The sequence below is a fragment of the Tupaia chinensis genome, unplaced genomic scaffold, assembly GCF_000334495.1.
Source record: "Tupaia chinensis unplaced genomic scaffold, TupChi_1.0 Scaffold000320_2, whole genome shotgun sequence".
NCBI lineage: Eukaryota > Metazoa > Chordata > Mammalia > Scandentia > Tupaiidae > Tupaia > Tupaia belangeri.
Window position 1 is genome coordinate 2500374 of NW_006159814.1, and position 14640 is coordinate 2515013.

Genomic DNA, 14640 nt, shown 5'->3' on the forward strand with positions numbered 1-14640 from the left:
AGCAGGAAAAATATATTCTGAACTCCAGTACAGCTGAGTCCATGACCTTCAGATTTATTCTGGTGAGAAGGGAGAAGCAAGGGAAAAAAGGTTTTGAAGAAGGTAGATTAATTTTGGTTCTTCCTGTTTGGTAGAGTCAGAAAATGTGTTTAGGGAGACAGCTTTCAGTAGATAGGAACCAAGTATAGGTTTAAAGGGAGGAAGTTGGGAGTAGTGATCTGATGGCCTCTAATGGCAGAGTGGCAGAACAGTATCACTGTGCTCAGTTGACCCATCAGTAGAAGTTCTATGTTTTTTGTACTGAATTAATGCATCCTGCTTTGTTTGGGATGACACAGGTTGGCAAGGCAAAAGACAGACAGGGCTCAGAAGTTCTTTATAGCTAGTGATCGCATTATAAGGTCCTCTGGTGAGTTTTTTAAGGTTTACAAATTAGTGGGACCAGCAGGTGGCGTGGTAGTTGAGGCATTGGATACTCCCACGTGAGTGACCATGGTTTGAGTCCTGGACCTGGTGGCTTGCTTTCTGTCTGTCTTTCTCTCTCTCTTTCTCTGGTCAAATTAAAATAAATGAACGAATAAATAAAATTAAACAATTATTTTTAAAAATTTACAAATTAGTATTTTTCTCAGTAGGAGTTCAACTATTGCAGAGGATAGATATACTAGAGCAGAGTTTTATTTGTATTAATTTATATTAGCATGTATTAAACACGTCAATGCTTTACTAAGGCAACGTTCACTTTGATTTTTAGCCCTTAGAGATTTATTCGATTCCATGGATAAAACTTCTTCTAGTATTCCACCTATTATTCTACTGCAGTTTTTGCACATGGCTTTCCCACAGTTTGCGGAGAAGGGTGAACAAGGACAATATCTCCAACAGGTAATCAGAGGGAGTTCTTTTTCATTCTGTAAATGTAAAATGTAGTTTCCTACATTTACTTTACTTTTTGGAACATGTTTGGAAATACAAATATGAGTACGCTGTTCACACACCACCATTCTCTTGTATTAAGTGGTGCAGTCATCTGTTATTTGATATCTTATTTCTGCTTTTGCTCTTCTGAAGTGTTACTCAGCACAACCCCTTGTGTCCTCTTAAAAATGTAAATAAGTGGGACAGCAGGTGGCATGGTGGTTAGGGTACTGAACCCCACCCCCCCATGGCCAACCATGATTAGAATTCTGGACCTGGTGGCTTAAAGATTGCTCTGGATGTGTGTGTGTGGGTGCCCAAAATACCAGGAAGAGAAGAGATGGCAGTGTGGCCATTTCCTCTGGGGGAGGGGGGTGATTTTTCGCTTCCCCTCTCACTGTCTCTCTGTCTCTCAGTGGCAAGCGCATGTGCCCTATGGCCAAAAACCTACCAAAAAAAATGTAAATAGGCTGTGTTGGTCCCTTGTTCAGCACTCCCTAGTGATTTTCTGTTCTAGCTCTAAATCTACTGGTCCCAGGCTCCCATTCTGAGCTCATCATGCACCACTCTCTCCCTTGCTCTCTTTCTAACCCACCCTTTTGAGTGCCCTCTTCTTGTAGGGCCTTTGCTCTTGTTCTTTGGCTGTTGGGTAAGTGCATGGCTGGGTCCCTTACGTGCTTCAGGTCTCATAGCTTCCAGGGCTTTCTCTGACTGCTTTACTGAACTAGCACGTTTCTCTTCCTGGATCACCATCTGCTCCCCGTAATGCTTATTTTTCCTTCATAGTCTTTATCTCTATCTGAGTTTATATTTTTGTTATCTATGTTCTCTATTAGAACTATTTTTTCTTAACTACTATGTATTTTGAGTATTTGAATAGTGTTCAGCTCAACTTGAAGCTCAATAAATATCTGTTAAATTAATGAACTATTTTGGAATAAGTTATTGTATTGTATAAGTTGTATTGATTATATAAAATCTAATTTGGCTTAATATTTTTAAAGAAGAAAGCAGCTTTCTCTAAGGAAGCAGTAATTATTTTGGGAGGGTTTTAAAGACCACACACAGTCACTGCCAGCTTTACTTTCTGTGTCATTTTTAAATTACAGGATGCTAATGAGTGTTGGGTACAAATGATGCGAGTATTACAACAGAAATTGGAAGCCATAGAAGATGATTCTGTTAAAGAGGTAATTGAAATAGATCTGCAATGATAGATTTTCATTATATCTTGATTTTTTTCCCCACTAAAGCCTTAAAAAAATTCATTTTAATAGGTAGATATGTAATTTAATGCTGAAAACATTCATCATATAGTCAGATTTTCAAAGATTACATTTGTCATTTGAATTTATAATATAATTTATTAAATTTAATTCATCGACATTGCTGAGCAGCTGTGATCTTTTGGTAATGTTTTTTGAATAGTAGAAGGACTTTATAGAAGGGAGTACATTTTAAAAGTATAAATATGGGGACCAGCAGTTGGCGTAATGGCTATGTTGCTGGACTCCCATGTAGTCGACCGCGGTTCGAGTCCCGGATATGAAACTCACACTGGGCGTGTGTGTGTGTGTGTTTACCCAAGATCCCAAGAGGAGAATGGAGGAGAAGGGAGTGTGGCGCGGCCATCCCCCCTGGGGGGTGATTTTTCGCTTTCTGTCTCTCTGTCTCTCTCTTGTCTTTCTGGCAAGTTCATGTGCCCTATAGCAAAAACCTCTCAAAAAAAAAAAAAAGTGTAAATATGTGACCAGCAAGTGAAGTAATGATTATGTTGCTGGATTTTTACCTAGTCAACTGTGGTTTTGTGTCCCAGACCCAGTGGCTTGAAACTCATACTGGGTGCTTGTGTGTGCATGCCCAAAATCCCAAGAGGAGAAGGGGTACAGCATGGCTGTTCCCTCTGGGAGGTGATTTCTCACTTTCTATATGTCTCACCGTTGAGCACATGTACTCTATAGTAAAAAAATCTCTCTTAAAAAAAAAAAGAAGTGTAAATATATTTTACTAAACTGGAGTATATAGAAGGAAATGTACATTGGTATTTATATAAAATAAATTGGAATTTTAATTTTAATCTTTTCAGACAGATTCTTCATCTGCATCAGCAGTAACACCTTCTAAAAAGAAAAGTTTAATTGATCAGTTCTTCGGTGTTGAGTTTGAAACTACGTATCCTTAAGAGCCAAGATTTTTGTAGACTGTACTCTTAACTTACTAGAAGTAAATTGCATAGATAGCAGAGTTGGCTGATGGGTGTAATGGGTGGAACAGATGAAAAACTCTTCCAGAGATTTTTATGCCTAAAAACCGAAATAATGAAATTAGGAATTTGGAAAAATACAGCTATTTAAGTGATATTGAAGTTCAGATAAAAGGACACCTTAGGAATGTTGTTTTTTTTTTAAAGGCATCTTTAGCAAAACCTGCTTTATTAATTCACCTCATAGAGGTTTAATCTTTAATGGTAAGAAATAGAATATATCAACTAAGTTACATACATGAGATTGAACCAGTTCATAAAACATGAATTCAGGGATTTTCTATGTCATGACTGGAAACTTAGAAAAGACTTTTGTTTATGTGTCTTTGAGTTATTAAGATCATTTAATGACCAATGTAATTTACGTGTTTCGAATTTATTACAGTTTATCTTTGCTCATTACTCTTTGTTATTAATAGAGTTGTTGATAGGCAAGTGAATATTCTTAAATACATTTAACGAGTCTATTGGGAGAGCTAAATGTTTTACATACCAATGAAGCATACTGTTAATTTTAATAGCACTAGGATAATTTATCATATTCAAGGTTATGTAACAAATTGAATACCTGTTGCATATTCCTTATCATATTTTGTGAAGCATGAAATGCACAGAATCTGAAGAAGAAGAAGTCACCAAAGGAAAGGAAAATCAGCTTCAGCTTAGCTGTTTCATCAATCAGGAAGTCAAATACCTTTTTACAGGACTTAAACTGGTAAGGACAATCACAGTTGATTTCCAGTATTTATGGATTCTGTATTTATGCATGGACTTACTATACTAGATCAATTTATTCGTAACCCCAAAGTCGGCACTTGGCTGTCCTTTAATGGTCATTTGCAGACATTCATGGAATTGGATAAATTTTGACTTGTCTGATACACAGGGTCCTAGCTACAGTCCAATAAGGCAGTACTCGGTCGTATTTCAGCTCACATACTATAAACAAATGTCCCTTCTGCATGAATCTCAGTGCCAAGTTTTCTCGTTTTTGTGCTTTTCTGTTAGTGATGTTGCTCTTATAATGCACCTCTAAGTATAGCGCTGAAGTGCTGTGTAGTGTTCCTAAGTGCAAAAAAACCATAATGTGCTTACCCGAGAAATGCACATGTCAAAGAAGTTTATTTAGGCAAGATTTATGGTGCTGTTGGCTGCTGTCATTCATTTAATGTTAATGAATCAACGCCATATATAAAACAGTGTTTTTAAACAGAAACGAATGTAAAATAAGGTTATGTGTTGATTGGTTGAGAAAATGTAGCCAGAAGCTTACAGGAACCTAACCTTGTATTCCCCCTCAGAGCTGTGGTTTAATATTTGCTAATTTAGTGTGTATGGTGACGATGTGGAATATAACTATTATACTGTGAGTAATCACTGGTATATTTCAGAAATCAATCTTAAATTTGTGCTTTATTGAGTGCTTTATTTTTAAGTACTCAGTAAATGTTGAGTAGGAAGAGATTTAATTTTTTCTTACAGATAGCTGTTTCCATGGGTCCTATACATTACTTAGAATATACTTAGAATATTAAGTATAAGAAAAGTTACTTAGTCTGTCTAAACTTCTATTTTCTTACATGGAAATGAGAATATTAGAGGGTTGGTGGTGTTAGTTAAATGAGATTTGTGTAAAAACTCTTAACTGCCAATCCCTGCTCTCAACCTTTGAGGGTGACCATATAATTTATTGCCTAAATAAGAACACTTTGGAGGGTAAATGAGGGTGTACTGATAATGATGAGGTAGATACAGGGATTGTACTGTGCAGAACAGGATAGATAGTTGTTCTGCCTTGGCGCTGTCCTGCAATTAAGGCCCTAGAATTTAAATAACTGTATTGGTTTATGGTAGAGTTAGCACTAGAACCACTTTTGTTATTCCATTAGTATTCTTTCCTCAGTGCATACTGAAGAACGCACATGCTCACATAAAACGTATGTTTCCACTCCGCTAATGAGCAAATTAGTAAAATATTACAGTTGCTTGCTGCCATATTAATCTTGGTGCCATGGTTTTGGGTAATATGTATATCTCTTGAAGGATCTTTCAGATTGTAAATCATGAGATTCTGCTGACTTTCAAAGGCACTAATAATTGGGATTGAAAAAAAAAAGTTAGCCATTGTTAACATCTAGATATTTGAAGGAGGGCTTTGAGAGCAGAATATAATAGAATTCTGGTCATTCCTCTATGTTCTCTCTACTAGCCATGACCAATAAGGAGAGGTCTTTAAGGAAGACATAGTGAAGCAAAATCACAACCTGATGAAATAATTGAACAGGGCCTTATACAGAGGACTAGCTGGGACAGGAGGAGGTTGAGAATGAAGTAGGGGGGAGTTACACTGGTAAAGAAGATGATTGGTTATCAGAAAGTTTCCATCTACAGTTTGGGGCAAGATTGGTGTGGGGAAGAGTTGGTAAATGAAGGCATGGGAAGAAGAGAAACTGATGACCTTTGTCTTGTGATACTGAGGGCAGAGTTGTGGTAAGGTATGGGTATGTGGGTGTTGTTATGGCTTTTAAGAGAAGTTCACTTAAAAGCACACAAAAACTAGCTAACTACCTAGAGTCCCATCATGTAAATCATGATATACAAATTTCACAGCATCAAAAGATGAAGTATAAGTGTTTATTGGAGAGTGTGGAATGCAGTGTTTTGGCAGGGAACTCTCCAGGATATTTTCTTCGTAATAGTGTAAAACTGAATATACTTGGAAGTTTAGATAATAGTGGATTGGCGATAATACGTATAACTTACGTGATGAATAACATTGCACCAGATACACCTTTCTGAAAAACAAATAGTCCTGAAATGTAGTTATGTTCATTATAATTTTTAAGATGCTTCATCATCATTTGTTTTGATTATTCTTGAATCATTTGGCTCCTTGTTTCTCTATCTCTGATACCAAGAAAACTTGGTTAAATTTTTAAAAAGCTAGTCCACAGTGATTCTTTTTATAATAAGATTAGTAATTTTTAAAAATCAAACTTAAAAAAATTATTACACAGGGTCATGGTGGTTACAGCCCTGGACTCCCATGTGACTAACTGGTCAGAGTCCCAGATCTGGTGGCTTGCTTTCTCACTTTGTCTTTCTCTTTCTGTTCCTATCTGGTCAAATTTAAATAAATAATAAAATAAATAATTCTTAAAAATATTACTATATAAAAATAGCACTCTTATAGTAAACATTTAACAGGAAGCTGTTTTAATTTTGATATCTTTATTTTCTTAAAGCAGAGCAGATTAGTAGCGTTATATTTTTTAAAAACAATAGAAATAGTAACTGATGATTATTGAACATAGAGTATATGCCAGATACTTTCCCAGGTTTTCTGTACACAATTCCTGTGTAATTCTAGCATCAGCACTGTAATGTAGATACTGTCACTGCCTTCTACAGATGATGCCCAGTGGAGACAAATACCTTGCTTGGTGTCACACAGGCTGTGAGAAGTGGAGAAATAATCAAGATGGTTAAGACACAGGCAACAATAGCCAAGGGCTTTGCAACATCTATTAGATTAATAGAGGTGCTCTGTTATGACTTCTCTCAAACTGAACAATAATAGGGCTGGAAGGCTCTTATACATATAGCATGAAGAACAAGTGTTTTCTAAATTCTCTTTATTTTCCTCTAGTATGAATGTTCTGATTTGTTATATAAAAATACAACATAAAATTTTAGACATGAGCCACATTTGGATCATAACTGAAAAGCTTCACTATTTACAGAGTTCACACCAGTAAAATATTTGATCCCAAGAATTGAATAGTCTTTTAAAGCCATCTCATACTATTTTCATTCAGATTCTCAATGATATAAATCCATTGACATGTACTTACATGCAGTCTATTAAGTAGTGCTAATTTTCTTTTTAAAGAAATTTTTATCATTACTATTTTTTTTCACATGAGTTCACCAGAGGAAAAGAGAGACTGAAAACAAGCTGCCAGGTCCAGAACTCAAACTATAGTCGACCATGTGGGAAGTCCAGTGCCTCAACCACCACGCCATCTGGTGGCTCCTAAGTAGTGCTATTTTTAAAAGAATCAGAGGTGCAGGAAAAAAAATTCCTTAAAACTAACATTTGGTCTTTATGTTCTTTTTTTAGAGACTTCAGGAAGAAATCACTAAACAGTCTCCAACATTGCAAAGAAATGCTTTGTATATCAAATCTGTAAGTTGTGTAGTTCTTTTGTAAATCAAATTTCATTTCATTGAAAGCTTTCTGGTTGATTAATTGATTATTTAAAATTTTTTTAGCCACTAAGGGATTAAAAACTTGTGTGGTATTTGGATGTAATAGAATTTCTTTCCATTTTCTCTCCTCAGTCCAAGATTAGCCGGCTACCTGCTTATTTGACTATTCAGATGGTTCGATTTTTCTATAAAGAGAAGGAATCTGTGAATGCCAAAGTTCTTAAGGTTAGTAATAAATTTCAGTTTACATATAAGGTAGAATTCTTTGAAGGCAGTCCCTAGCTTAGAGTAGACTTTTTTTATTCCTTTAGAGATAGTTAAGCTTTCTTTGGAATATTGAGGGGTGTTATTAACATTAAGCAAGTGAGGGACCAGCAGTTAGCGTAATAGCTATGTTGCTGGACTCCCACGTAGTTGACCGTGGTTCGAGTCCCAGACCTGGTGGTTTAAATTCACGCCGGGCGCGTGTGCCCTCTCCAAAAAAAAAAAATTTATTAAGCAAGTGATTCTTAACCAAGAATGTGTACTGGAATGATCTGTTTTTTGCTTTATTTTGAAATTATGCATATGCCAGATTTCTGTCCTTTGTCCCAAATATCTGATTATGTCTTAGGTTGAGCCTCAGGTCTTATATTTTTTCAAAACGTTAAGATAATTCTGAGGGACCAGCAGTTGGCGTAATAGCTATGTCTCTTGACTCTCATGTACATCGACTGCGGTTCAAGTCCCGGACTGGGTGGCTTAAACTCATGTTGGGCGTGTGTGTGTGTGCGTGCCCAAGATCCTGACAGGAGAAGGGATTGTGGCGTGGCCATCCCCTCTGGGGGGTGATTTCTCGCTTTCTGTCTCTCTGTCTTTCTGGTGAGTGCATGCGCTCTATAGCAAAAACATCTCCCTCCCCCCAAAAAAAGACAGTTCTGATTGGGTACTAGCAGGTGGCGTGGATGGACATGGCTGACCATGGTTCATGTCCCAGCCTTGGTGACTTGCTTTCTCACTTTCTCTCTACTCTGTCCCTCTTAGGTCAAATTGAAATAATTAAAGTTTTATCAAATAATTCTTTAAAAAAAAAAAAAAAAGGTAATTCTGATGGCTCTCCTGCATTTCCCAGAAACACTGCCCTAGATAGATCTTCAACTTCAGAGATACTGAAGCAGTAGGTTAGGGGATGCGAGTGAGACAGAGGACAGTAAAACATATTGTAATATACTCTAGATGTTTCCTTTCTTTCAGGTGAGAGAGACTTAAATCCCTGTTACTCAGGCTGTACTTGAATTGTAATCCCTTGATTGAGGAGCCAGCCTTATGATTTTTAACTGTTTCTGTTGAGTTATATATTTATAGAGTCCCTGTCCTTGGAAAAGGTATATCATTATAGCTATTAATACTTGCACTGAAATTCATAATACATTTTCCAATATACTTAGTATAAAATGAAAAGATTCACTGTGGTTTAAGTATCTAAGTGTTTCCTTCAAGTTATTGGACTTTATCACTATTGTTGCTATGTAAAATTGTATTAAAAATTGTCAATTGCTGCCATTATTGGCGATCCATTATTTTCTTTTTTTAAATTACTTTATTTAATTTTATTCTTCATAATCATTATTATTATTTTAGTTGAACAGAGTGAGAAATTGAGAAAGGAAGCTGCCAGGTCCGGGACTTGAACCATCAGCCACGTGGGAGTCCAGCTCCTTAACCACCATGCCACCTGCCGGCCCCAAGATCTATTATTTTCACAGCAACTTGTCTGATATATTTTAACCCTTCTCCTATCATGCAAATTTTGGTTACTTCCTCTGTGTTCAGTTTTATGGTTTAGAATGCTTAATGGAAAAACATGTTTTGAAACTTCTTACCTTTGTAGAGTTAGAATCAGATCATTCTTGAATATAAGCACTAAGATATTTTCAACTGCACACCTTTCCAATTCTGTTTACACAGTTTTCCATTTTGTGTATAGGATGTTAAATTTCCTCTTATGTTGGATGTGTACGAACTATGTACGCCAGAACTTCAAGAGAAAATGGTCTCTTTTCGATCAAAATTTAAGGATTTAGAAGACAAAAAAGTGAATCAGCAGCCAAATACAGTAAGTTCTTACTGTGACTTTTGCAATTTTTTTTTTCTTTTTCGTGCTTTTGTTATAGGGCATATGCACTCACCAGAGTGAGAGAAATGAGAAAGTGTCTGCCTGGGAGGGATGGCCACACACCCTTCTCTATTCTCCTGGTGGGCATGCACATACTCACACGCTCAGCTTTTAAACCACCAGTTCAAGGCTTAATCTGCATGGTTGGCCGTGTGGGATCTGGCTGCCTTACCCACCATACCACTAGCTGGCCCTTTTGCGGCTTTCTAATTTAATCTTTGATCTGTGCTCATCAGTTACTTTGTTAATAGTAAAAAGTGGACAAACCTATTTTTAGCATGTTGAGTGAATATTAAATATATTGGGGCAAATCTAATTTATTATTTATTTCATTTTATTTTAGATTTTTGTCATAGGGCATGTGCTCTTGCTGAAGAAAGACTAAGAGGGAATGTGAAAAATCACCCTCCCCCCCAGGAGAATTTGCCATATTGCAATCCCTTCTCTATTTTCTTGGGGTTTTGGACATGCATGCACACGCACCCAGCATGAGTTTCAGGTCTCCAGGTCAGGGACTTCAAGTGCAGTCAGCCAAGTGGGAATCCAAGGCCTTAACCACTATGCCACCTGCTGGCTCCAACCTAATTGCCTTTTTGTTGTAGGATCCTTTAACTTCTTGATGCCCTGCTGTTGTTAAACTGCTGGCATTGTTTTAATTACCATTACTGTTTTCAATAATTTTGTACTTTATGCCTAGATGAGTTAAGTTTTTCATATTACACACATGTAAGTAAATCGTGTCCCTTTTAATCTAAGACAGTTTTTGCTTAAGTAATATTTGTTCATTTGGGCTGAAGCGGTAGGTAGTCATGGCTTAGTAGTTTTAATATAAGTTGTAATAATTTGACTTTTTTTTTGAGATGTTTTTCTTTTTTTTAAAACTTGTGTGATTGGTAGTGTCTTAGTAAAATTATGATTTGGGTTTTTATTTTCTACCGTAGAGCACTGACTGTGTAACTGTACAGCTATCTTAACTGGTCTGTTGTATTCACCGATCATATTATCCAGGGAGTCTGTTACTGTACTGTAATAAGGTTGTATGTTGATAAAGTATAGGCCTTTGGGTTTACAACTTAATGTTAACTGTAATTATATCATTTTAGGAGTTTATAAGTATATTTTGCCTCACTACTTTGCATTGTGGATAGTAAATATTTGTGAAATTGAATATTGGCCAAGAATATAAATTTTATTTCCAGTATGATTAGTTCAAATTATTCTTTCCCTTAGAGTGACAAGAAGACTAGTCCCCAGAAAGAAGTTAAGTATGAACCTTTTTCGTTTGCTGATGGTAAGTGAAATTTTCATTTCAGATGAGTTATTGTGGTATATCTCTGTCTGTATGTGCGCACATGCACATGTTTTAAAAGTAAAAGTACTGTCTTGCCACGTGTTCAGATATTGTGCTTTTTTAAAAAGTAGTTGGGTTTTCTTTCTTTCTTTCTTTTTTTTTTTTAAAGGGAGATTTTTGCTATAGGGTGTGTGCATTTGTTGGAAAGATCAGGACAGAGATAGAAAGTGAGAAATTACTCCCCAGGGGGGATGGCCATGCCACAATCCCTTTTCTTCCTTTCTCCTCTCGGGATTTTGGGAATGCATGAACATGCACCCAGCGTGAGTTTAAGCCACTGGGTCTGGGACTCAAACTGTGTTTGACCACATGGGAGTCCAGCAACGTAACCCTTACGCCATCTGCTGGTTCTGAAAGTAGTTGGGTTTTCTTGAGGACTACTTTGCCTTAATATGACATACAGTAAAATCACTTTTTGTAGTGTATAGTTTTATGAGTAACACTTCCTCTCTCTCTCTCTTAGTTTTACAGTAGGGCACATGTGCTTGCTGGAGAGAGACAGAGCAAGAGAGAGGGGAAGTTAGTAATCACCCTATAGGGGATGGCCACACTGGAGTCTCTTCTCCATTTTTCTCTTGGGACTTTGGGCATGCACGTACACACGCACATGTGCCTGGTGTGATTTTTCAAGCTGCTAGGTTCTGGACTTGAGCTGCACAGTCAGCCATGTGGGTTCCTACCTCCTTAACCTCCATGCCACCTGCTGGCCCCAGAAACATACTTTTTAAATCTCATTTGTCTTTAACTCTGGATGGTTGTATCTGGACTCTTAACAAGTAGTGGTACTCTGATCTGAGCTTCAGTGTTATTTTTATTACCTAGCTTGAGAAAGTGCCTGTCTAGTCATTGTCTAATATTAATGGATTTATATCTTTCTATAGATATTGGCTCCAATAATTGTGGATACTATGACTTACAAGCAGTGCTAACACACCAGGGAAGGTCTAGTTCTTCAGGTCATTATGTATCATGGGTGAAAAGGAAACAAGGTAAAGTTTGTTTCTCAACTGTTAAATGCTGTTTTGACAGTTTATTATAAATTTTATATCATTGTGGCTTTCAAACATTTGGTCTCTGAATCCTCTTACAGTGAAGTCCCAAAGAGCTTGTGTTTATGAGTTTTGTATCTTTTAAGGTTTAGTATATTAGAAAATAAAAACAAGAAATTAAAAAAAATCTCTTTAAATGACAGTAACAAAACCCATTATATAGCCCCATTATTAAATAACATTCTTAAAATGCCATTTCCAAAACAAAAAACATGAGAAATGATATATTAATTTATATTTTTTAAGTATGTTATCTGGAACCTAAATTTTCATGTTTCTGTATTTAATCTGGTGCATTATCTATAATCATATAGCCTTTGGGAGATTTCAAAGTTCACTCAAGAGAATAGGGAGGAAAAGGTAATCATACTTTGGACGTATTACTGTAGTTGGAATCAGAGAACCCCTGAAATGGTCTTAACCCTGTGTGCTCTCTGACCCACTTTGGGAACTGTTTTTATGACATATGGAGTATGGCTGTGTGCCACTTTTACTTTTTTATAGTGGAATTGAAACAGTCATGTATAATACTCACTTCTTCTCTTATTTTTTCTTTTGCTATTTAGATGAATGGATTAAGTTTGATGATGATAAGGTCAGCATTGTAACACCAGAAGACATCTTACGGCTTTCTGGGGGTGGTGACTGGCATATTGCTTACGTTCTACTCTATGGGCCTCGCAGAGTTGAAGTAATGGAAGAGGACAGTGAACAGTAATCTTCATTTTAGCTATTTATGCTTAGATGTGAAATAAATGTTATTTGTTGATCATTTCTATAATCCAGAACTTTAGAAGAAGACACTTAAGGTGGTTTTTATGTTTTCCTTTGGAACAAGGAGGCAGTAGACCATGCCATGCACTAATCTGAAAATTACAGAAAAAATTACCTTTGCATTGCGTTTAAAACTTTTCTCTCGCATTATTTGAAAAAATTAAATCAAAATGCCTTTCAGCCATTACCTTCTGATTTTTCCCCCTGCCCATTATTAGTCTAAGATTCAGCATCAGATGTTTATTGCACACCTGTTACATATTATTTGTTCTTGCATGGTTCAAACCACCATTCAGTAGCTGCCCATCCTTTGCCTTATCTAACAAAACATTTTCCAGGAAGGTGGAAAAGGAAGTGTTGCTCTCTCATTGTGTAACTTAGTGCTGCTGTCTGCATCCCATTGAAAACATGGGTACAATCAAGTATTTGGCCAGCCTGATTGTTGCTGGCTTTGCATAACTTTAAAATAAATTGTGATCAACAGTAGTACATTTGATTATACATTTATTATTGTGTTTCTCTGATGTACTATGGTTTGTACATTTGACTTTGCAATGGTTTTGTAGTAATCAACCTTAAAATGTTGACAAGCTCTGGTTGCTTATTTTTAGAAAATGAGGATATTTAATAAAAAAAAAAAAAAGAGAGAGGGATTAACAGCTTTTGACCTCAACTCTTTTGTCTTTTGAGTGTTGGAGCTTGGCTGAAAATTCAGATATGTTTACTACTATACAATTTATACAGATGGTAAATATTATTGTGCAGTTTGTTAAGCATCCATTTAAAATGTTATCTTCTCTGCCTGCCCATAACCCATTTAAAGAGAAATACAAAACTGTAAAGTAATGGATTTCCTTGGATGCTGAATGCAGTGATGATTGTTATCAGACTTGTTTCTTGGCTCAGCGGGTGATTTTTTTTTTTTTACTCCTGTTAATTCCCAAAATCTTGTCCATTTCAAAATTTACTATCAGTGATTTTATGTAAATGGTAGAAAACACCAGGAATATTAAGAATTTCAGTGTGATAGGTTTTTTACATTTTAATACATGCTAGCCAGTTATTCATCTTTGTTCAGGAGCCTGGGCGGATTGATTGCTAGGGAAAGGATAAGGAACGAAATGTTAATTTGCCTTGACTTTTGAGTTAGAAATCTGTAATTAAGTTTGAGGGATTATCATGACATCTCATATTTTTGCTTATGTTGTTTTAATGCTCTACAGAGCACAACACTGATAACTATGATTGTTAGAGAATAACGGCCATTTTCCTCTCAGATCCGAGCAGTGTGATGTAATCTGAGGACACTAGGGGATAAAATAAGCAATTCAGGGAAACTTGTACATAGCTTCCTCATCTACATTTTGATTATTGGCAATCAATACTTTTTAATTGGGAAGAGGTGTTGAATAGAATGGGGAGGATGAGACCTTAAGAACTGTAATGATTTGTTTGTACGATGCCTATAACTTTGCAAAGCCTTTTTTATTGTCTCATTTAGTCCTAATGATTTTATGAAGACATAAATTTAGAATTAGGATTCAGACTTCTGATTTGCCTAATGTTATAGCTACTAGACCAGATGAGGTAGGTTTAGAACAAAATATATAAGCCTATAAAAGCCTTGTATGGAATGTATTAGAATTATAAATTGTAATTCTTTGTCATCATAAAAAGCTTGATTTCATTTTATTTGATCTAAAAAAGCATTATTCCAAAGATATTTTTAAAGTAAAAATGGGATTAATACCAGTGTTGTTTTAAACTAATGAGGCTGTTACACAATTCAGCCTTGCATGTAAGGCCTTTGAGAATGGAGAGTAGGGAAAAAAAAAAAAGGTCTTGATTCCTGAATGTGCCTTATATGCTCTGCCACTAACACTGAGGCCATTTCAACATTAGAGTTGTGCTGATCACT

The 14640-nt window shown here is 36.1% G+C and overlaps 1 protein-coding gene across 1 annotated transcript in view; it reads left to right on the top strand.

Moving 5' to 3' along the window:
* USP14 (ubiquitin specific peptidase 14) overlaps nt 1-13520 on the top strand; it is a 40216-nt gene extending 26696 nt beyond the window's left edge. The window contains exons 7-16 of the mRNA XM_006151605.3: nt 755-885; nt 2028-2108; nt 3005-3090; nt 3782-3896; nt 7305-7370; nt 7526-7618; nt 9360-9488; nt 10779-10839; nt 11781-11888; nt 12515-13520. Of these exons, the coding sequence (XP_006151667.1) occupies nt 755-885; nt 2028-2108; nt 3005-3090; nt 3782-3896; nt 7305-7370; nt 7526-7618; nt 9360-9488; nt 10779-10839; nt 11781-11888; nt 12515-12666 (1022 nt within the window). The 3' untranslated portion in view covers nt 12667-13520. The remainder of the gene's footprint in view (nt 1-754; nt 886-2027; nt 2109-3004; nt 3091-3781; nt 3897-7304; nt 7371-7525; nt 7619-9359; nt 9489-10778; nt 10840-11780; nt 11889-12514) is intronic.
* The last annotated feature ends 1120 nt before the right edge of the window (nt 13521-14640 follow it).